This window comes from Astyanax mexicanus, unplaced genomic scaffold (genome assembly GCF_023375975.1).
Source record: "Astyanax mexicanus isolate ESR-SI-001 unplaced genomic scaffold, AstMex3_surface scaffold_31, whole genome shotgun sequence".
In the NCBI taxonomy this organism is placed as follows: domain Eukaryota; kingdom Metazoa; phylum Chordata; class Actinopteri; order Characiformes; family Acestrorhamphidae; genus Astyanax; species Astyanax mexicanus.
The window spans coordinates 3,089,264-3,113,732 of NW_026040041.1; the positions used below are offsets into that span (position 1 = coordinate 3,089,264).

Sequence of the window (24,469 nt, forward strand, 5' to 3'; positions counted from 1 at the left end):
ACAGCAATATGCGACCAAGGTCTCTCAGGTACAGGGAGAGGTAGTAGCTTACCGGCTGGAAGGGTTTTAGGTGTTTTACATTGCGCACAGACAGAGCAGGAGGTAACGAACGAGTGAACATCAGCACGCATAGAAGCCCACCAGTAACGGGCAGAGAGTAACTGTAACGTGCGTGTGACACCAGGATGACCGGAGGTTAAAGCGGAATGAGCCCAGGTGATGAGCTTGTCTCGAAACTGGACGGGTACGAACGTTTTACCCTGAGGACAGTCCTCAGAATTGGGTTGATTAACGTTACTTTGGCGAATCTGATCATCTAACTCCCATTGAATGGCTGCGATCTGTACAGAGGGAGGAAGGATGCGTTCAGCCTCCTGGGGCTGGGATGTGCTGTCCACAGTGCTGTAAACCCTGGACAGCGCATCAGCTTTAGTATTACAGTTTCCCGGACGGAACGAGATCGAGAAGTTAAATCGAGAGAAAAAAAGAGACCAACGTGCTTGTCTAGGATTAAGTCGTTTAGCCGTGCGGAGGTATTCCAAATTCTTGTGATCAGTATACACAGTAAACGGATGAACGGACCCCTCCAGACAGTGACGCCATTCTTCTAGAGCTAATTTCACAGCAAGAAGTTCCCTATCCCCTATCCCATAGTTACGCTCCGCAGGGGAAAGCTTGCGTGAGAAGAAGGCTACAGGAAACAATTTGGGTGGCGACCCACTACGCTGAGAGAGAACCACGCCAACACCCAATTCGGAAGCGTCCACTTCCACTACGAAGGGAAACTCGGGATTAGGGTGCCTAAGTACCGGGGCTGAAGTGAACGCAGCTTTCAGCTCACAGAAAGCGCGATCCTCTTCGGTTGACCACTTCAGGATTTTAGCAGCCCCCTTAGTGAGGGCAGTAAGGGGCGCAGCAATGGAGCTAAAGTTACGGATGAACCGCCTATAAAAATTAGCAAAGCCAAGGAATCGCTGGAGTTCTTTAATGGTCTGGGGCACAGGCCAATTAGTAACGGCAGTTACTTTCTCATCGTCCATAAGGACACCGGAGGAACTGATAACGTAGCCGAGAAATGTGACCCTTTGAGTGTGGAACTCACATTTCTCGGCTTTGGAAAACAGGCTATGTTCTCTCAGGTGTTGGAGAACTTGGCGGACATGCTGTACGTGTGTGGGGAGATCTGTGGAATAGACTAGGATGTCGTCTATAAAAAGGACAACAGAGTGATTAATTAGATCGCGAAATATGTCATTCATAAACGACTGGAATATGGCTGGGGCGTTAGCGAGACCGTAGCTCATGACCAGGTATTCATAGTGGCCGTTGGTGGTGGAAAACGCTGTTTTCCATTCGTCACCTTCCCTGATGCGAATGAGGTTATAAGCACTACGGAGATCGAGTTTGGTGAAGTACACGGCATTACGTAACTGTTCAGGAGCTACTGGGATTAACGGGAGCGGGTAAGCGAACTTTTTGGTAATGTCGTTTAAGCCTCTGTAATCTATGCAGGGTCTCAAACCCCCATCCTTCTTCTTCACGAAGAAGAAACCAGAACCAACAGGGGATTTGGATGGGCGAATGAAATCCTGCGCAAGAGCTTCACTAACATACACTTCCATAGCCTTCTCCTCATCACGAGAGAGTGGGTACACACCAGCTTTGGGCAGAACAGAACCTTCTATTAAATCAATAGAGCAATCATAGGGGCGATGTGGAGGTAACTGGGTAGCTTTAGATTTACTAAAAACATCAGAAAAATCATAGTACTCGGAGGGAATAGCAGGGGAATCTACAGAATTAGGGCTTTCAACAGAGGTAGATTGCAGAGAGAGTGAATTTAAAGATAAACAGTTCTCACGACAGAAAGGAGACCAGGCAGTGATGTCTCCCAGACTCCATGAAATGACGGGGTCGTGTGTCTTTAGCCATGGTGCTCCCAAAACCAGTGGATGTTCCGTGCGTGGGAGCACATAGAGAGAGAGCTGTTCCATATGTAGAGCGCTGGCCTGAAGGGTGAGAGGAAGAGTCTACTGGGTCACAGGTTTGGAGCGTACAGTCTCTCCATCGATGGCATGGATGAAGATAGACTTGGGGACATCTTTCGTGGGTACAGCGTGCTCCTTCACCAGATCCAGGCTGATAAAGTTCCCCTCCGACCCAGAATCTACAAGCGCTGAGACACAAAACACATCTGTTGGAGTGGTAATAATAACAGGCAACACGAAACACTTTTCTTTAAGTTCAGAAACAGTGGTACATACCAGCTCTCCACGCGCTGTCCCAGAGCAGACGCTTGAGCAGAATTGGGCCGGAGTTCACAGTTAGCCCTCAGATGACCTGGACCACCACAATAGAGGCACAGGTGAAGGCGAATGCGACGCTGCCTCTCAGTGACGGATAGTCTGGATCGTGTGATGTCCATGGGCTCAGCGATAGGTGCAGGCACAGATTCCGGAACTGGATTCCCGGACTGGAGTAGTGCAGAGCGAACCACAGGAGTGTGGCTAACAGCTTTGAGTTTTCGGGAAAGGAGCTGATCCAGACGGATAGACAGTACTCTACAATAACTACACTACCCTATACTGCCTACAGTCCCATAAAGTACTCTACAATGAATATACTACCCTATACTGCCTACAGTCCCCTAAAGTACTCTACAATAACTACACTACCTATACTGCCTACAGTCCCCTAAAGTACTCCACAATAACTACACTACCCTATACTGCCTACAGTCCCCTAAAGTACTCAACAATGACTACACTACCCTATACTGCCTACAGTCCCCTAAAGTACTCTACAATGACTATACTACCCTATACTGCCTACAGTCCCCTAAAGTACTCTACAATGACTACACTACCCTATACTGCCTACAGTCCCCTAAAGTACTCTACAATGACTATACTACCCTATACTGCCTACAGTCCCCTAAAGTACTCTACAATGACTACACTACCCTATACTGCCTACAGTCCCCTAAAGTACTCTACAATAACTACACTACCCTATACTGCCTATAGTCCCCTAAAGTACTGTACAATAACTACACTACCCTATACTGCCTACAGTCCCCTAAAGTACTCTACAATAACTACACTACCCTATACTGCCTACAGTCCCCTAAAGTACTCCACAATAACTACACTACCCTATACTGCCTACAGTCCCCTAAAGTACTCTACAATAACTATACTACCCTATACTGCCTACAGTCCCCTAAAGTACTCTACAATGACTACACTACCCTATACTGCCTACAGTCCCCTAAAGTACTCTACTATAAATACACTACCCTATACTGCCTACAGTCCCCTAAAGTACTCTACAATAACTACACTACCCTATACTGCCTACAGTACCCTAAAGTACTCTACAATGACTATACTACCCTATACTGCCTACAGTCCCCTAAAGTACTCTACAATAACTACAATACCCTATACTGCCTACAGTCCCCTAAAGTACTCTACAATAACTACACTACCCTATACTGCCTACAGTCCCCTAAAGTACTCTACAATAACTACACTACCCTATACTGCCTACAGTCCCCTAAAGTACTCCACAATAACTACACTACCCTATACTGCCTACAGTCCCCTAAAGTACTCTACAATAACTATACTACCCTATACTGCCTACAGTCCCCTAAAGTACTCTATAATAACTACACTACCCTATACTGCCTACAGTCCCATAAAGTACTCTACAATGAATATACTACCCTATACTGCCTACAGTCCCCTAAAGTACTCTACAATAACTACACTACCCTATACTGCCTACAGTCCCCTAAATTACTCTACAATGACTACACTACCCTATACTGCCTACAGTCCCCTAAAGTAGTCTACAATAACTACACTACCCTATACTGCCTACAGTCCCCTAAAGTACTCTACAATGACTATACTACCCTATACTGCCTACAGTCCCCTAAAGTACTCTACAATAACTATACTACCCTATACTGCCTAAAGTCCCCTAAAGTACTCTAGAATGACTATACTACCCTATACTGCCTACAGCCCCCAAAGTACTCTACAATAACTACACTAGCCTATACAGCCTACAGTCCCCTAAAGTACTCTACAATGACTACACTACCCTATACTGCCTACAGTCCCCTAAAGTACTCTACAATAACTACACTAGCCTATACAGCCTACAGTCCCCTAAAGTACTCTACAATGACTATACTACCCTATACTGCCTACAGTCCCCTAAAGTACTCTACAATAACTACACTACCCTATACTGCCTACAGTCCCCTAAAGTACTCTACAATAACTACACTACCCTATACTGCCTACAGTCCCCTAAAGTACTCTACAATAACTACACTACCCTATACTGCCTACAGTCCCCTAAAGTACTCCACAATAACTACACTACCCTATACTGCCTACAGTCCCCTAAAGTACTCTACAATAACTATACTACCCTATACTGCCTACAGTCCCCTAAAGTACTCTATAATAACTACACTACCCTATACTGCCTACAGTCCCCTAAAGTACTCTACAATAACTACACTACCCTATACTGCCTACAGTCCCATAAAGTACTCTACAATGAATATACTACCCTATACTGCCTACAGTCCCCTAAAGTACTCTACAATAACTACACTACCCTATACTGCCTACAGTCCCCTAAATTACTCTACAATGACTACACTACCCTATACTGCCTACAGTCCCCTAAAGTACTCTACAATAACTACACTACCCTATACTGCCTACAGTCCCCTAAAGTACTCTACAATGACTATACTACCCTATACTGCCTACAGTCCCCTAAAGTACTCTACAATAACTATACTACCCTATACTGCCTAAAGTCCCCTAAAGTACTCTAGAATGACTATACTACCCTATACTGCCTACAGCCCCCAAAGTACTCTACAATAACTACACTACCCTATACTGCCCACAGTCCCCTAAAGTACTCTACAATGACTACACTACCCTATACTGCCTACAGTCCCCTAAAGTACTCTACAATAACTACACTAGCCTATACAGCCTACAGTCCCCTAAAGTACTCTACAATAACTACACTACCCTATACTGCCTACAGTCCCCTAAAGCAGTGTTTCTCAACCAGGGTGCCGCGGCACCCTGGGGTGCCGTCTGGCTTCATCGGGGGTGCCGTCAAAATATTGCGCCTCACGTGCATATTTCCTTTCCAGAGTCAGCTCGTGTCGGGGTGTGTCCCAATTCACAGGCAGCATACTCTGAAGGATGCGACCCACAGAGGCGGTGTATTACTGCGCAGCTGTGACGCAATCTGTCTTCGAATACAGCCTCTGAAGAATGCGGCCCCTAAATTGGGACACACTGTAAAGTTTTTGTCCCCCACGCGATGCACGCGCTATTTTATTTCATATTCCGCCAGCAACACCCCTCGTTCTCACCTGAAGTACTGCGCCAGCACCCCCCCCCCGTTCTCACCTGAAGTACTGCGCCAGCCCCCCCCCCCAATCCCCCCCCCCCGTTCTCACCTGAAGTACTGCGCCAGCACCCCCCCTCCCCCCACCCCGGTAAACTGGGGTGCCGTGACATCTCGCATATATTTAAAGGGTGTCGTGATAGAAAAAAGGTTGAGAAACGCTGCCCTAAAGTACTCTACAATAACTACACTACCCTATACTGCCTACAGTCCCCTAAATTACTCTACAATAACTACACTACCCTATACTGCCTACAGTCCCCTAAAGTACTCTACAATGACTACACTACCCTATACTGCCTACAGTCCCCTAAAGTACTCTACAATGACTACACTACCCTATACTGCCTACAGTCCCCTAAAGTACTCTACAATGACTATACTACCCTATACTGCCTACAGTCCCCTAAAGTACTCTACAATAACTACACTACCCTATACTGCCTACAGTCCCCTAAAGTACTCTACAATAACTACACTACCCTATACTGCCTACAGTCCCCTAAAGTACTCTACAATAACTACACTACCCTATACTGCCTACAGTCCCCTAAAGTACTCTACAATAACTATACTACCCTATACTGCCTACAGTCCCCTAAAATACTCTACAATAACTACACTACCCTATACTGCCTACAGTCCCCTAAAGTACTCCACAATAACTACACTACCCTATACTGCCTACAGTCCCCTAAAGTACTCTACAATAACTATACTACCCTATACTGCCTACAGTCCCCTAAAGTAGTCTACAATGACTACACTACCCTATACTGCCTACAGTCCCCTAAAGTACTCTACAATAACTACACTACCCTATACTGCCTACAGTCCCATAAAGTACTCTACAATGAATATACTACCCTATACTGCCTACAGTCCCCTAAAGTACTCTACAATAACTACACTACCCTATACTGCCTACAGTTCCCTAATGTACTCTACAATAACTACACTACCCTATACTACCTACAGTCCCCTAAAGTACTCTACAATAACTACATTACCCTATACTGCCTACAGTCCCCTAAAGTACTCTACAATGACTACACTACCCTATACTGCCTACAGTCCCCTAAAGTACTCTACAATGACTACACTACCCTATACTGCCTACAGTCCCCTAAAGTACTCTACAATGACTATACTACCCTATACTGCCTACAGTCCCCTAAAGTACTCTACAATGACTACACTACCCTATACTGCCTACAGTCCCCTAAAGTACTCTACAATGACTATACTTCCCTATACTGCCTACAGTCCCCTAAAGTACTCTACAATGACTACACTACCCTATACTGCCTACAGTCCCCTAAAGTACTCTACAATAACTACACTACCCTATACTGCCTACAGTCCCCTAAAGTACTCCACAATAACTACAGTACCCTATACTGCCTACAGTCCCCTAAAGAACTCTACAATAACTATACTACCCTATACTGCCTACAGTCCCCTAAAGTACTCTACAATAACTACACTACCCTATACTGCCTACAGTCCCATAAAGTACTCTACAATGAATATACTACCCTATACTGCCTACAGTCCCCTAAAGTACTCTACAATTACTACACTACCCTATACTGCCCACAGTCCCCTAAAGTACTCTACAATAACTACACTACCCTATACTGCCTACAGTCCCATTAAGTACTCTACAATAACTGCACTACCCTATACTGCCTACAGTCCCCTAAAGTACTCCACAATAACTACACTACCCTATACTGCCTACAGTCCCCTAAAGTACTCTACAATAACTACACTACCCTATACTGCGTACAGTCCCCTAAAGTACTCTACAATAACTACACTACCCTATACTGCCTACAGTCCCCTAAAGTACTCTACAATTACTACACTACCCTATACTGCCCACAGTCCCCTAAAGTACTCTACAATAACTACACTACCCTATACTGCCTACAGTCCCCTAAAGTACTCTACAATGACTACACTACCCTATACTGCCTACAGTCCCCTAAAGTACTCTACAATAACTACACTACCCTATACTGCGTACAGTCCCCTAAAGTACTCTACAATGACTATACTTTTAACTTTTTTTTTTAGCAAGAAAACATTCACACTGTTCTCATTTCCCATTACAAATCTACTAGAGACAGGTTATATCTGTCCAGTATCATTTATTTTACTTTAATCCTGGATATATGGAGATATATGGAGAGCATTATTATTAGCATCATGACTTTCTTGATCATTGACTTCTTTTACAAATCAGATCAAATCTCAGTTAGGGGTGTGCAATATCATATCATATGCAATAATACAATATAATTTACATTTTGTTACAGTAGTGTATTCTTGAAATAATTTTTGTGCTTAAGTGTTTTGTCATATTGCTAAGAATAGTTATCGTGAAAATACCTTAAAATATTGTGATATTATTTTAGACGTTTTATTTTAGATGTTTATAGTAAAAGTTAGAGACCTCTCCCCTGTATATCATTTTGTGTCTGATTTCAATTTAAATGATTATATTTTTTCTGATAAGACCCTCACCCCCCCCTCAAGGGAACCCTCCTGAAATCCAGTTACATCCAATTATGAGCGACATGAATTAAACTAAATATTTTAGAAATTGAATTGACTAAAACTAGACTAAAATAATTTCTCGACATTAAACTTTGTATAAAACTCAAAATCCCCTGTCAAAAATAACTGATACTCCCCTATAATACAACCCTACCTAGAACCGTATACTCCCTATACTAAAGGAGTGTTCCGAAACGGAGGAAAAATATTTTTATTTTGTTATATTTTTATTGTATTTATATTCTGTTACATTTGTGTATCTGTATGTAAGATACTGAAACACTCCAACTTTCTCTCAAGGATTAATAAATGATTATCTTTTACCTGTCATATGATTTTTTCCAGACCAGCGCAGCGACAATAATGCAGGAGAGACTCCACAGTCATTGCAACCCCTCCCTGAAAATGGTGAGTTAACAACTTAACCTTAACTACTTCTAAAGCTTGTGAATTGATTTCACTTGGTGTAAAGACTAGTTTTACTAAATTCAGTTTTGCCACAGATCTGTGAAGAGTTTTTTGCAAAACAAATGTAACAGTTTAGATTTCACTGATTGTGTAGTTCCAACAGGTTAGCTCAAGGGAGCTTTGTATCAACCCATATTCATAAAGAATGTAACATGGAACATTATGGAAGTAAAACAGTGTCACCAGACTTTGAAATTTAAAAGCACTTGAATTTTTAGCACTGAATTATTTTACATTGAATTATTGCATGTGATTTTTTTGCCTCTGAATTAAACACTTTAATTTTTCAGTATATCATTTTCACTTATTTTATTTTAATGAAAAAAAAATTCAAAAGTAAAAATTCAAGTTTAAAAAATTCAATTAAAATAAATTCAGGTTGCTCAAATTCGACCTGTCAAATTCGACTGCTAAAATACAACGCTCAAAATTCGCTGTAAACATCCGGGACACACAGGATGAGCAATCGATTCAGTCTTCAATCGAGCCAACAACCAGCCAATCACATCACGCTCAGAAGATCACGTGACAGGTAGCGCCTCACGGCTCAGAGCCGCTCAACGCGAGTCACAGCCCCCTCCGCTGCTCCTCTCGAGTAGGTGAGTGTAAAACAGCTGAAAACAGGGCATTTATGTCAAGGCCAGACAGGAATGAGACTGGTGCAGATACAATAAAGTAACTTTATTTAAAGTTATAGAGCAGACAGAGGTAGTCAACGGAAACAAGGTCGGTACCAAAAATACACAGTGTAGAGAAACCATACCATAACCAGAGGACAGTCCAGAGTTCATACACGGGTAGGCAGTATAACAGGGTAGGCAAAAATCCAAAGTACAGAAAACAGTCCAGGTCATACACGGGTATCCAACACAAGGGAGCAGGCAAAAATCAAAGTCGGTAGAAAACAAAAACAAGATCATACACGGAGAATAGCAAGGGCAAGAGAAACGCTTTGTATTGTAGGATTACCAAACAGATACTTGGCAAGGTGTGAGCGTGAGCATGGTCCTTAAATACTGTGGGTAATCAGTACTCGGGGCTTCCTGGTGGCGTCATGTGACGTGACACGTGATCGGGAGTGTGTGTTGTGTCATGGAGTGGTGCGTTCTGGGTATTGTAGTTGTTACTGTGAGAATCGCAGATAGAGCTGGATGTGGGAGACACAGACATGCTTTCAGCACCAGACATGACAGTACCCTCCCCCTGAGGGCCCGGAGCGGAGGCAGTCGGGGCCGACCCCGGCGACGACCACCCGGCGGACAGGGAGTACCGGCAGGAGGTGCAGGTGTCAGAGCGGAGGTGCCAGACAGACGGGGCTCTCCAGAGCGAGAAACCCGACGAGTTGGAGCAGAGGAGGTCGGAGGACGCTTGGGACGTCCACGGGGCCTAGGAGCAGGCTTACCAGGAAAACGAGCATGAAACTCCACGAGCAAGGCAGGGTCCAGCACGTCTTTGGCAGCCACCCAACAACGCTCCTCCGGACCATACCCCTCCCAATCGATAAGGTATTGGAGTACACCCCCACGTCTGCGTGAATCCAGCACCTCCCGGACAGCATACGTGGACGACCACTCCCCCTCCACAGCCGCGGGTGGAACATCAGCCGGTGCAGCGTCAGCGAGCGGACCCGGGACCATAGGCTTGAGGAGAGATACATGAAAAGAGTTATTAATACGATACTGAGGGGGTAACTCCACCTTGTACGTAACATCATTAATTCATGACAAAATCTTAAGAGGACCAATAAACTTAGGCAGGAGTTTTCTACAACTACCCTCAAACCTAAAGTCCCGGGTAGAAAGCCACACCCGATCTCCTGGTTGGTAGTCTGGGCTGTCACCACGGTGCCTGTCAGCACGCTCCTTGTACACACGCAGTACTTCAGAGATCTTACGATGCGTGTCCTCCCACACCTGCTCACTGCGCTTCATCCATTCATCCACAGCCGGCACATCAGTGGACACCGCTGTCCAAGGAGCTAGAGGAGGCTGAAAACCCAGAACACACTGAAAGGGGGTGAGGCCAGAGGTAGTGTTAACTAGGGAGTTTTGTGCTATTTCAGCCCAAATGAGGTATTGCGACCAATCAGTGGGATGTTTGAAGCAGTATGCGCGGAGGAATTTCCCGAGTTCCTGATTAACCCTCTCACACTGACCATTACATGTAGGGTGAAACCCAGAAGTGAGACTAACATGTACACCGAGATGTTCAAAAAATGCCTTCCACACACGAGAGGTAAATTGAGGACCACGGTCAGACAAAATATCTTCGGGGATACCAAAGTGTCTAAATACATGCATATAAATAGCCTGAGCAGTTTGGAAAGCAGTAGGCAGAGCTGGGAAAGGAATAAATTTAACCCCTCTAGAAAAACGATCAACAACAGTGAGAACTGTAGTATAACCCTCAGATACAGGCAGATCAGTAACAAAATCAACAGCAATATGCGACCAAGGTCTCTCAGGTACAGGGAGAGGTAGTAGCTTACCGGCTGGAAGGGTTTTAGGCGTTTTACATTGCGCACAGACAGAGCAGGAGGTAACGAACGAGTGAACATCAGCACGCATAGAAGCCCACCAGTAACGGGCAGAGAGTAACTGTAACGTGCGTGTGACACCAGGATGACCGGAGGTTAAAGCGGAATGAGCCCAGGTGATGAGCTTGTCTCGAAACTGGACAGGTACGAACGTTTTACCCTGAGGACAGTCCTCAGAATTGGGTTGATTAACGTTACTTTGGCGAATCTGATCATCTAACTCCCATTGAATGGCTGCGATCTGTACAGAGGGAGGAAGGATGCGTTCAGCCTCCTGGGGCTGGGATGTGCTGTCCACAGTGCTGTAAACCCTGGACAGCGCATCAGCTTTAGTATTACAGTTTCCCGGACGGAACGAGATCGAGAAGTTAAATCGAGAGAAAAAAAGAGACCAACGTGCTTGTCTAGGATTAAGTCGTTTAGCCGTGCGGAGGTATTCCAAATTCTTGTGATCAGTATACACAGTAAACGGATGAACGGACCCCTCCAGCCAGTGACGCCATTCTTCTAGAGCTAATTTCACAGCAAGAAGTTCCCTATCCCCTATCCCATAGTTACGCTCCGCAGGGGAAAGCTTGCGTGAGAAGAAGGCTACAGGAAACAATTTGGGTGGCGACCCACTACGCTGAGAGAGAACCACGCCAACACCCAATTCGGAAGCGTCCACTTCCACTACGAAGGGAAACTCGGGATTAGGGTGCCTAAGTACCGGGGCTGAAGTGAACGCAGCTTTCAGCTCACAGAAAGCGCGATGCTCTTCGGTTGACCACTTCAGGATTTTAGCAGCCCCCTTAGTGAGGGCAGTAAGGGGCGCAGCAATGGAGCTAAAGTTACGGATGAACCGCCTATAAAAATTAGCGAAGCCAAGGAATCGCTGGAGTTCTTTAATGGTCTGGGGCACAGGCCAATTAGTAACGGCAGTTACTTTCTCATCGTCCATAAGGACACCGGAGGAACTGATAACGTAGCCGAGAAATGTGACCCTTTGAGTGTGGAACTCACATTTCTCGGCTTTGGAAAACAGGCTATGTTCTCTCAGGCGTTGGAGAACTTGGCGGACATGCTGTACGTGTGTGGGGAGATCTGTGGAATAGACTAGGATGTCGTCTATAAAAAGGACAACAGAGTGATTAATTAGATCGCGAAATATGTCATTCATAAACGACTGGAATATGGCTGGGGCGTTAGCAAGACCGTAGCTCATGACCAGGTATTCATAGTGGCCGTTGGTGGTGGAAAACGCTGTTTTCCATTCGTCACCTTCCCTGATGCGAATGAGGTTATAAGCACTACGGAGATCGAGTTTGGTGAAGTACACGGCATTACGTAACTGTTCAGGAGCTACTGGGATTAACGGGAGCGGGTAAGCGAACTTTTTGGTAATGTCGTTTAAGCCTCTGTAATCTATGCAGGGTCTCAAACCCCCATCCTTCTTCTTCACGAAGAAGAAACCGGAACCAACAGGGGATTTGGATGGGCGAATGAAATCCTGCGCAAGAGCTTCACTAACATACACTTCCATAGCCTTCTCCTCATCACGAGAGAGTGGGTACACACCAGCTTTGGGCAGAACAGAACCTTCTATTAAATCAATAGAGCAATCATAGGGGCGATGCGGAGGTAACTGGGTAGCTTTAGATTTACTAAAAACATCAGAAAAATCATAGTACTCGGAGGGAATAGCAGGGGAATCTACAGAATTAGGGCTTTCAACAGAGGTAGATTGCAGAGAGAGTGAATTTAAAGATAAACAGTTCTCACGACAGAAAGGAGACCAGGCAGTGATGTCTCCCAGACTCCATGAAATGACGGGGTCGTGTGTCTTTAGCCATGGTGCTCCCAAAACCAGTGGATGTTCCGTGCGTGGGAGCACATAGAGAGAGAGCTGTTCCATATGTAGAGCGCTGGCCTGAAGGGTGAGAGGAAGAGTCTGCTGGGTCACAGGTTTGGAGCGTACAGTCTCTCCATCGATGGCATGGATGAAGATAGACTTGGGGACATCTTTCGTGGGTACAGCGTGCTCCTTCACCAGATCCAGGCTGATAAAGTTCCCCTCCGACCCAGAATCTACAAGCGCTGAGACACAAAACACATCTGTTGGAGTGGTAATAATAACAGGCAACACGAAACACTTTTCTTTAAGTTCAGAAACAGTGGTACATACCAGCTCTCCACGCGCTGTCCCAGAGCAGACGCTTGAGCAGAATTGGGCCGGAGTTCACAGTTAGCCCTCAGATGACCTGGACCACCACAATAGAGGCACAGGTGAAGGCGAATGCGACGCTGCCTCTCAGTGACGGATAGTCTGGATCGTGTGATGTCCATGGGCTCAGCGATAGGTGCAGGCACAGATTCCGGAACTGGATTCCCGGACTGGAGTAGTGCAGAGCGAACCACAGGAGTGTGGCTAACAGCTTTGAGTTTTCGGGAAAGGAGCTGATCCAGACGGATAGACAGTACTCTACAATAACTACACTAGCCTATACTGCCTACAGTCCCATAAAGTACTCTACAATGAATATACTACCCTATACTGCCTACAGTCCCCTAAAGTACTCTACAATGACTACAGTACCCTATACTGCCTACAGTCCCCTAAAGTACTCTACAATGACTATACTACCCTATACTGCCTACAGTCCCCTAAAGTACTCTACAATGACTACACTACCCTATACTGCCTACAGTCCCCTAAAGTACTCTACAATGACTATACTACCCTATACTGCCTACAGTCCCCTAAAGTACTCTACAATGACTACACTACCCTATACTGCCTACAGTCCCCTAAAGTACTCTACAATAACTACACTACCCTATACTGCCTATAGTCCCCTAAAGTACTCTACAATAACTACACTACCCTATACTGCCTACAGTCCCCTAAAGTACTCTACAATAACTACACTACCCTATACTGCCTACAGTCCCCTAAAGTACTCCACAATAACTACACTACCCTATACTGCCTACAGTCCCCTAAAGTACTCTACAATAACTATACTACCCTATACTGCCTACAGTCCCCTAAAGTACTCTACAATGACTACACTACCCTATACTGCCTACAGTCCCCTAAAGTACTCTACTATAACTACACTACCCTATACTGCCTACAGTCCCCTAAAGTACTCTACAATAACTACACTACCCTATACTGCCTACAGTCCCCTAAAGTACTCTACAATAACTACACTACCCTATACTGCCTACAGTACCCTAAAGTACTCTACAATGACTATATTACCCTATACTGCCTACAGTCCCCTAAAGTACTCTACAATAACTACACTACCCTATACTGCCTACAGTCCCCTAAAGTACTCTACAATAACTACACTACCCTATACTGCCTACAGTCCCCTAAAGTACTCTACAATAACTACACTACCCTATACTGCCTACAGTCCCCTAAATTACTCCACAATAACTACACTACCCTATACTGCCTACAGTCCCCTAAAGTACTCTACAATAACTATACTACCCTATACTGCCTACAGTCCCCTAAAGTACTCTACAATAACTACACTACCCTATACTGCCTACAGTCCCCTAAAGTACTCTACAATAACTACACTACCCTATACTGCCTACAGTCCCCTAAATTACTCTACAATGACTACACTACCCTATACTGCCTACAGTCCCCTAAAGTACTCTACAATAACTACACTACCCTATACTGCCTACAGTCCCCTAAAGTACTCTACAATAACTACACTACCCTATACTGCCTACAGTCCCCTAAAGTACTCTACAATGACTATACTACCCTATACTGCCTACAGTCCCCTAAAGTACTCTACAATAACTATACTACCCTATACTGCCTACAGTCCCCTAAAGTACTCTAGAATGACTATACTACCCTATACTGCCTACAGCCCCCAAAGTACTCTACAATAACTACACTACCCTATACTGCCTACAGTCCCCTAAAGTACTCTACAATAACTACACTACCCTATACTGCCTACAGACCCCTAAAGTACTCTACAATGACTACACTACCCTATACTGCCTACAGTCCCCTAAAGTACTCTACAATGACTATACTACCCTATACTGCCTACAGTCCTCTAAAGTACTCTACAATAACTATACTACCCTATACTGCCTACAGTCCCCTAAAGTACTCTACAATAACTATACTACCCTATACTGCCTACAGTCCCCTAAAGTACTCTACAATGACTACACTACCCTATACTGCCCACAGTCCCCTAAAGTACTCTACAATGACTACACTACCCTATACTGCCTACAGTCCCCTAAAGTACTCTACAATAACTACAGTAGCCTATACAGCCTACAGTCCCCTAAAGTACTCTACAATAACTACACTACCCTATACTGCCTACAGTCCCCTAAAGTACTCTACAATAACTACACTACCCTATACTGCCTACAGTCCCCTAAATTACTCTACAATGACTACACTACCCTATACTGCCTACAGTCCCCTAAAGTACTCTACAATGACTACACTACCCTATACTGCCTACAGTCCCCTAAAGTACTCTACAATGACTACACTACCCTATACTGCCTACAGTCCCCTAAAGTACTCTACAATGACTATACTACCCTATACTGCCTACAGTCCCCTAAAGTACTCTACAATAACTACACTACCCTATACTGCCTACAGTCCCCTAAAGTACTCTACAATAACTACACTACCCTATACTGCCTACAGTCCCCTAAAGTACTCCACAATAACTACACTACCCTATACTGCCTACAGTCCCCTAAAGTACTCTACAATAACTATACTACCCTATACTGCCTACAGTCCCCTAAAGTACTCTACAATAACTACACTACCCTATACTGCCTACAGTCCCCTAAAGTACTCCACAATAACTACACTACCCTATACTGCCTACAGTCCCCTAAAGTACTCTACAATAACTATACTACCCTATACTGCCTACAGTCCCCTAAAGTAGTCTACAATGACTACACTACCCTATACTGCCTACAGTCCCCTAAAGTACTCTACAATAACTACACTACCCTATACTGCCTACAGTCCCCTAAAGTACTCCACAATAACTACACTACCCTATACTGCCTACAGTCCCCTAAAGTACTCTACAATAACTATACTACCCTATACTGCCTACAGTCCCCTAAAGTACTCTACAATAACTACACTACCCTATACTGCCTACAGTCCCATAAAGTACTCTACAATGAATATACTACCCTATACTGCCTACAGTCCCCTAAAGTACTCTACAATAACTACACTACCCTATACTGCCTACAGTCCCCTAAAGTACTCTAAAATAACTACACTACCCTATACTGCCTACAGTCCCCTAAAGTACTCTACAATAACTACACTACCCTATACTGCCTACAGTCCCCTAAAGTACTCTACAATAACTATACTACCCTATACTGCCTACAGTCCCCTAAAGTACTCTACAATAACTGCACTACCCTATACTGCCTACAGTCCCCTAAAGTACTGTACAATAACTACACTACCCTATACTGCCTACAGTCCCCTAAAGTACTCTACAATAACTACACTACCCTATACTGCCTACAGTCCCCTAAAGTACTCTACAATTACTACACTACCCTATACTGCCCACAGTCCCCTAAAGTACTCTACAATAACTACACTACCCTATACTGCCTACAGTCCCATTAAGTACTCTACAATAACTGCACTACCCTATACTGCCTACAGTCCCCTAAAGTACTCCACAATAACTACACTACCCTATACTGCCTACAGTCCCCTAAAGTACTCTACAATAACTACACTACCCTATATTGCCTACAGTCCCCTAAAGTACTCTACAATAACTACACTACCCTATACTGCCTACAGTCCCCTAAAGTACTCTACAATAACTACACTACCCTATACTGCCTACAGTCCCCTAAAGTACTCTACAATAACTAAACTACCCTATACTGCCTACAGTCCCCTAAAGTACTCCACAATAACTACACTACCCTATACTGCCTACAGTCCCCTAAAGTACTCTACAATAACTATACTACCCTATACTGCCTACAGTCCCCTAAAGTACTCTACAATAACTACACTACCCTATACTGCCTACAGTCCCCTAAAGTACTCTACAATAACTACACTACCCTATACTGCCTACAGTCCCATAAAGTACTCTACAATGAATATACTACCCTATACTGCCTACAGTCCCCTAAAGTACTCTACAATAACTACGCTACCCTATACTGCCTACAGTCCCCTAAAGTACTCTAGAATGACTATACTACCCTATACTGCCTACAGCCCCCTAAAGTACTCTACAATAACTACACTACACTATACTGCCTACAGTCCCCTAAAGTACTCTACAATAACTACACTACCCTATACTGCCTACAGTCCCCTAAAGTACTCTACAATGACTACACTACCCTATACTGCCTACAGTCCCCTAAAGTACTCTACAATGACTATACTACCCTATACTGCCTACAGTCCCCTAAAGTACTCTACAATAACTATACTACCCTATACTGCCTACAGTCCCCTAAAGTACTCTACAATAACTATACTACCCTATACTGCCTACAGTCCCCTAAAGTACTCTACAATGACTACACTACCCTATTCTGCCCACAGTCCCCTAAAGTACTCTACAATGACTACACTACCCTATACTGCCTACAGTCCCCTAAAGTACTCTACAATAACTACACTACCCTATACTGCCTACAGTCCCCTAAAGTACTCCACAATAACTACACTACCCTATACTGCCTACAGTCCCCTAAAGTACTCTACAATAACTACACTACCCTATACTGCCTACAGTCCCCTAAAGTACTCTACAATAACTACACTACCCTATACTGCCTACAGTCCCCTAAAGTACTCTACAATAACTACACTACCCTATACTGCCTACAGTCCCCTAAAGTACTCTACAATAACTAAACTACCCTATACTGCCTACAGTCCCCTAAAGTACTCCACAATAACTACACTACCCTATACTGCCTACAGTCCCCTAAAGTACTCTACAATAACTATACTACCCTATACTGCCTACAGTCCCCTAAAGTACTCTACAATAACTACACTACCCTATACTGCCTACAGTCCCCTAAAGTACTCTACAATAACTACACTACCCTATACTGCCTACAGTCCCCTAAAGTACTCTACAATAACTATACTACCCTATACTGCCTACAGTCCCCTAAAGTACTCTACAATGACTACACTACCCTATTCTGCCCACAGTCCCCTAAAGTACTCTACAATGACTACACTACCCTATACTGCCTACAGTCCCCTAAAGTACTCTACAATAACTACACTACCCTATACTGCCTACAGTCCCCTAAAGTACTCCACAATAACTACACTACCCTATACTGCCTACAGTCCCCTAAAGTACTCTACAATAACTACACTACCCTATACTGCCTACAGTCCCCTAAAGTACTCTACAATAACTACACTACCCTATACTGCCTACAGTCCCCTAAAGTACTCTACAATAACTAAACTACCCTATACTGCCTACAGTCCCCTAAAGTACTCCACAATAACTACACTACCCTATACTGCCTACAGTCCCCTAAAGTACTCTACAATAACTATACTACCCTATACTGCCTACAGTCCCCTAAAGTACTCTACAATAACTACACTACCCTATACTGCCTACAGTCCCCTAAAGTACTCTACAATAACTACACTACCCTATACTGCCTACAGTCCCATAAAGTACTCTACAATGAATATACTACCCTATACTGCCTACAGTCCCCTAAAGTACTCTACAATAACTACGCTACCCTATACTGCCTACAGTCCCCTAAAGTACTCTAGAATGACTATACTACCCTATACTGCCTACAGCCCCCTAAAGTACTCTACAATAACTACACTACACTATACTGCCTACAGTCCCCTAAAGTACTCTACAATAACTACACTACCCTATACTGCCTACAGTCCCCTAAAGTACTCTACAATGACTACACTACCCTATACTGCCTACAGTCCCCTAAAGTACTCTACAATGACTATACTACCCTATACTGCCTACAGTCCCCTAAAGTACTCTACAATAACTATACTACCCTATACTGCCTACAGTCCCCTAAAGTACTCTACAATAACTATACTACCCTATACTGCCTACAGTCCCCTAAAGTACTCTACAATGACTACACTACCCTATTCTGCCCACAGTCCCCTAAAGTACTCTACAATGACTACACTACCCTATACTGCCTACAGTCCCCTAAAGTACTCTACAATAACTACACTAGCCTATACAGCCTACAGTCCCCTAAAGTACTCTACAATAACTACACTACCCTATACTGCCTACAGTCCCCTAAAGTACTCTACAATAACTACACTACCCTATACTGCCTACAGTCCCCTAAAGTACTCTACAATAACTACACTACCCTATACTGCCTACAGTCCCATAAAGTACTCTACAATGAATATACTACCCTATACTGCCTACAGTCCCCTAAAGTACTCTACAATAACTACACTACCCTATACTGCCTACAGTCCCCTAAATTACTCTACAATGACTACACTACCCTATACTGCCTACAGTCCCCTAAAGTACTCTACAATAACTACACTACCCTATACTGCCTACAGTCCCCTAAAGTACTCTACAATGACTATACTACCCTATACTGCCTACAGTCCCCTAAAGTACTCTACAATAACTATACTACCCTATACTGCCTACAGTCCCCTAAAGTACTCTAGAATGACTATACTACCCTATACTGCCTACAGCCCCCAAAGTACTCTACAATAACTACACTACCCTATACTGCCTACAGTCCCCTAAAGTACTCTACAATAACTACACTACCCTATACTGCCTACAGTCCCCTAAAGTACTCTACAATAACTACACTACCCTATACTGCCTACAGTCCCCTAAAGTACTCTACAATGACTATACTACCCTATACTGCCTACAGTCCCCTAAAGTACTCTACAATAACTATACTACCCTATACTGCCTACAGTCCCCTAAAGTACTCTACAATAACTATACTACCCTATACTGCCTACAGTCCCCTAAAGTACTCTACAATGACTACACTACCCTATACTGCCCACAGTCCCCTAAAGTACTCTACAATGACTACACTACCCTATACTGCCTACAGTCCCCTAAAGTACTCTACAATAACTACACTAGCCTTTACAGCCTACAGTCCCCTAAAGTACTCTACAATAACTACACTACCCTATACTGCCTACAGTCCCCTAAAGTACTCTACAATAACTACACTACCCTATACTGCCTACAGTCCCCTAAATTACTCTACAATGACTACACTACCCTATACTGCCTACAGTCCCCTAAAGTACTCTACAATGACTACACTACCCTATACTGCCTACAGTCCCCTAAAGTACTCTACAATGACTACACTACCCTATACTGCCTACAGTCCCCTAAAGTACTCTACAATGACTATACTACCCTATACTGCCTACAGTCCCCTAAAGTACTCTACAATAACTACACTACCCTATACTGCCTACAGTCCCCTAAAGTACTCTACAATAACTACACTACCCTATACTGCCTACAGTCCCCTAAAGTACTCCACAATAACTACACTACCCTATACTGCCTACAGTCCCCTAAAGTACTCTACAATAACTATACTACCCTATACTGCCTACAGTCCCCTAAAGTACTCTACAATAACTACACTACCCTATACTGCCTACAGTCCCCTAAAGTACTCCACAATAACTACACTACCCTATACTGCCTACAGTCCCCTAAAGTACTCTACAATAACTATACTACCTTATACTGCCTACAGTCCCCTAAAGTAGTCTACAATGACTACACTACCCTATACTGCCTACAGTCCCCTAAAGTACTCTACAATAACTACACTACCCTATACTGCCTACAGTCCCATAAAGTACTCTACAATGAATATACTACCCTATACTGCCTACAGTCCCCTAAAGTACTCTACAATAACTACACTACCCTATACTGCCTACAGTTCCCTAAAGTACTCTACAATAACTACACTACTCTATACTGCCTACAGTCCCCTAAAGTACTCTACAATAACTACATTACCCTATACTGCCTACAGTCCCCTAAAGTACTCTACAATGACTACACTACCCTATACTGCCTACAGTCCCCTAAAGTACTCTACAATGACTACACTACCCTATACTGCCTACAGTCCCCTAAAGTACTCTACAATAACTATACTACCCTATACTGCCTACAGTCCCCTAAAGTACTCTACAATGACTACACTACCCTATACTGCCCACAGTCCCCTAAAGTACTCTACAATGACTACACTACCCTATAATGCCTACAGTCCCCTAAAGTACTCTACAATAACTACACTAGCCTATACAGCCTACAGTCCCCTAAAGTACTCTACAATAACTACACTACCCTATACTGCCTACAGTCCCCTAAAGTACTCTACAATAACTACACTACCCTATACTGCCTACAGTCCCCTAAATTACTCTACAATAACTACAATACCCTATACTGCCTACAGTCCCCTAAAGTACTCTACAATGACTACACTACCCTATACTGCCTACAGTCCCCTAAAGTACTCTACAATGACTACACTACCCTATACTGCCTACAGTCCCCTAAAGTACTCTACAATGACTATACTACCCTATACTGCCTACAGTCCCCTAAAGTACTCTACAATAACTACACTACCCTATACTGCCTACAGTCCCCTAAAGTACTCTACAATAACTACACTACCCTATACTGCCTACAGTCCCCTAAAGTACTCCACAATAACTACACTACCCTATACTGCCTACAGTCCCCTAAAGTACTCTACAATAACTATACTACCCTATACTGCCTACAGTCCCCTAAAGTACTCTACAATAACTACACTACCCTATACTGCCTACAGTCCCCTAAAGTACTCCACAATAACTACACTACCCTATACTGCCTACAGTCCCCTAAAGTACTCTACAATAACTATACTACCCTATACTGCCTACAGTCCCCTAAAGTAGTCTACAATGACTACACTACCCTATACTGCCTACAGTCCCCTAAAGTACTCTACAATAACTACACTACCCTATACTGCCTACAGTCCCATAAAGTACTCTACAATGAATGTACTACCCTATACTGCCTACAGTCCCCTAAAGTACTCTACAATAACTACACTACCCTATACTGCCTACAGTTCCCTAAAGTACTCTACAATAACTACACTACCCTATACTGCCTACAGTCCCCTAAAGTACTCTACAATAACTACATTACCCTATACTGCCTACAGTCCCCTAAAGTACTCTACAATGACTACACTACCCTATACTGCCTACAGTCCCCTAAAGTACTCTACAATGACTACACTACCCTATACTGCCTACAGTCCCCTAAAGTACTCCACAATAACTACACTACCCTATACTGCCTACAGTCCCCTAAAGTACTCTACAATAAATACACTACCCTATACTGCCTACAGTCCCCTAAAGTACTCTACAATAACTGCACTACCCTATACTGCCTACAGTCCCCTAAAGTACTCTACAATAACTACACTACCCTATACTGCCTACAGTCCCCTAAAGTACTCTACAATAACTACACTACCCTATACTGCCTACAGTCCCCTAAAGTACTCTACAATAACTACACTACCCTATACTGCCCACAGTCCCCTAAAGTACTCTACAATAACTACACTACCCTATACTGCCTACAGTCCCATTAAGTACTCTACAATAACTGCACTACCCTATACTGCCTACAGTCCCCTAAAGTACTCCACAATAACTACACTACCCTATACTGCCTACAGTCCCCTAAAGTACTCTACAATAACTACACTACCCTATACTGCGTACAGTCCCCTAAAGTACTCTACAATGACTATACTTTTAACTTTTTTTTTAGCAAGAAAACATTCACACTGTTCTCATTTCCCATTACAAATCTACTAGAGACAGGTTATATCTGTCCAGTATCATTTATTTTACTTTAATCCTGGATATATGGAGATATATGGAGAGCATTATTATTAGCATCATGACTTTCTTGATCATTGACTTCTTTTACAAATCAGATCAAATCTCAGTTAGGGGTGTGCAATATCATATCATATGCAATAATACAATTTAATTTACATTTTGTTACAGTAGTGTATTCTTGAAATAATTTTTGTGCTTAAGTGTTTTGTCATATTGCTAAGAATAGTTATCGTGAAAATACCGTAAAATATTGTGATATTATTTTAGACGTTTTATTTTAGATGTTTATAGTAAAAGTTAGAGACCTCTCCCCTGTATATCATTTTGTGTCTGATTTCAATTTAAACGATTATATTTTTTCTGATAAGACCCTCACCCCCCCCCCTCAAGGGAACCCTCCTGAAATCCAGTTACATCCAATTATGAGCGACATGAATTAAACTAAATATTTTAGAAATTGAATTGACTAAAACTAGACTAAAATAATTTTTCGACATTAAACTTTGTATAAAACTCAAAATCCCCTGTCAAAAATAACTGATACTCCCCTATAATACAACCCTACCTAGAACCGTATACTCCCTATACTAAAGGAGTGTTCCGAAACGGAGGAAAAATATTTTTATTTTGTTATATTTTTATTGTATTTATATTCTGTTACATTTGTGTATCTGTATGTAAGATACTGAAACACTCCAACTTTCTCTCAAGGATTAATAAATGATTATCTTTTACCTGTCATATGATTTTTTCCAGACCAGCGCAGCGACAATAATGCAGGAGAGAGTCCACAGTCATTGCAACCCCTCCCTGAAAATGGTGAGTTAACAACTTAACCTTAACTACTTCTAAAGCTTGTGAATTGATTTCACTTGGTGTAAAGACTAGTTTTACTAAATTCAGTTTTGCCACAGATCTGTGAAGAGTTTTTTGCAAAACAAATGTAACAATTTAGATTTCACTGATAGTGTAGTTCCAACAGGTTAGCTCAAGGGAGCTTTGTATCAACCCATATTCATAAAGAATGTAACATGGAACATTATGGAAGTAAAACAGTGTCACCAGACTTTGAAATTTAAAAGCACTTGAATTTTTAGCACTGAATTATTTTACATTGAATTATTGCATGTGATTTTTTTGCCTCTGAATTAAACACTTTAATTTTTCAGTATATCATTTTCACTTATTTTATTTTAATGTAAAAAAAATTCAAAAGTAAAAATTCAAGTTTAAAAAATTCAATTAAAATAAATTCAGGTTGCTCAAATTCGACCTGTCAAATTCGACTGCTAAACTACAACGCTCAAAATTCGCTGTAAACATCCGGGACACACAGGATGAGCAATCGATTCAGTCTTCAATCGAGCCAACAACCAGCCAATCACATCACGCTCAGAAGATCACGTGACAGGTAGCGC

The 24,469-nt window shown here is 43.1% G+C and overlaps 1 protein-coding gene across 1 annotated transcript in view; it reads left to right on the plus strand.

The window, feature by feature from the left end:
• The window catches only part of LOC125788842 (H-2 class I histocompatibility antigen, TLA(B) alpha chain-like), a 113,312-nt gene that overhangs the window by 43,302 nt on the left and 45,541 nt on the right, over positions 1 to 24,469 (plus strand). The window contains exons 10-11 of the mRNA XM_049472719.1: positions 8,371 to 8,433; positions 23,808 to 23,870. Of these exons, the coding sequence (XP_049328676.1) occupies positions 8,371 to 8,433; positions 23,808 to 23,870 (126 nt within the window). The remainder of the gene's footprint in view (positions 1 to 8,370; positions 8,434 to 23,807; positions 23,871 to 24,469) is intronic.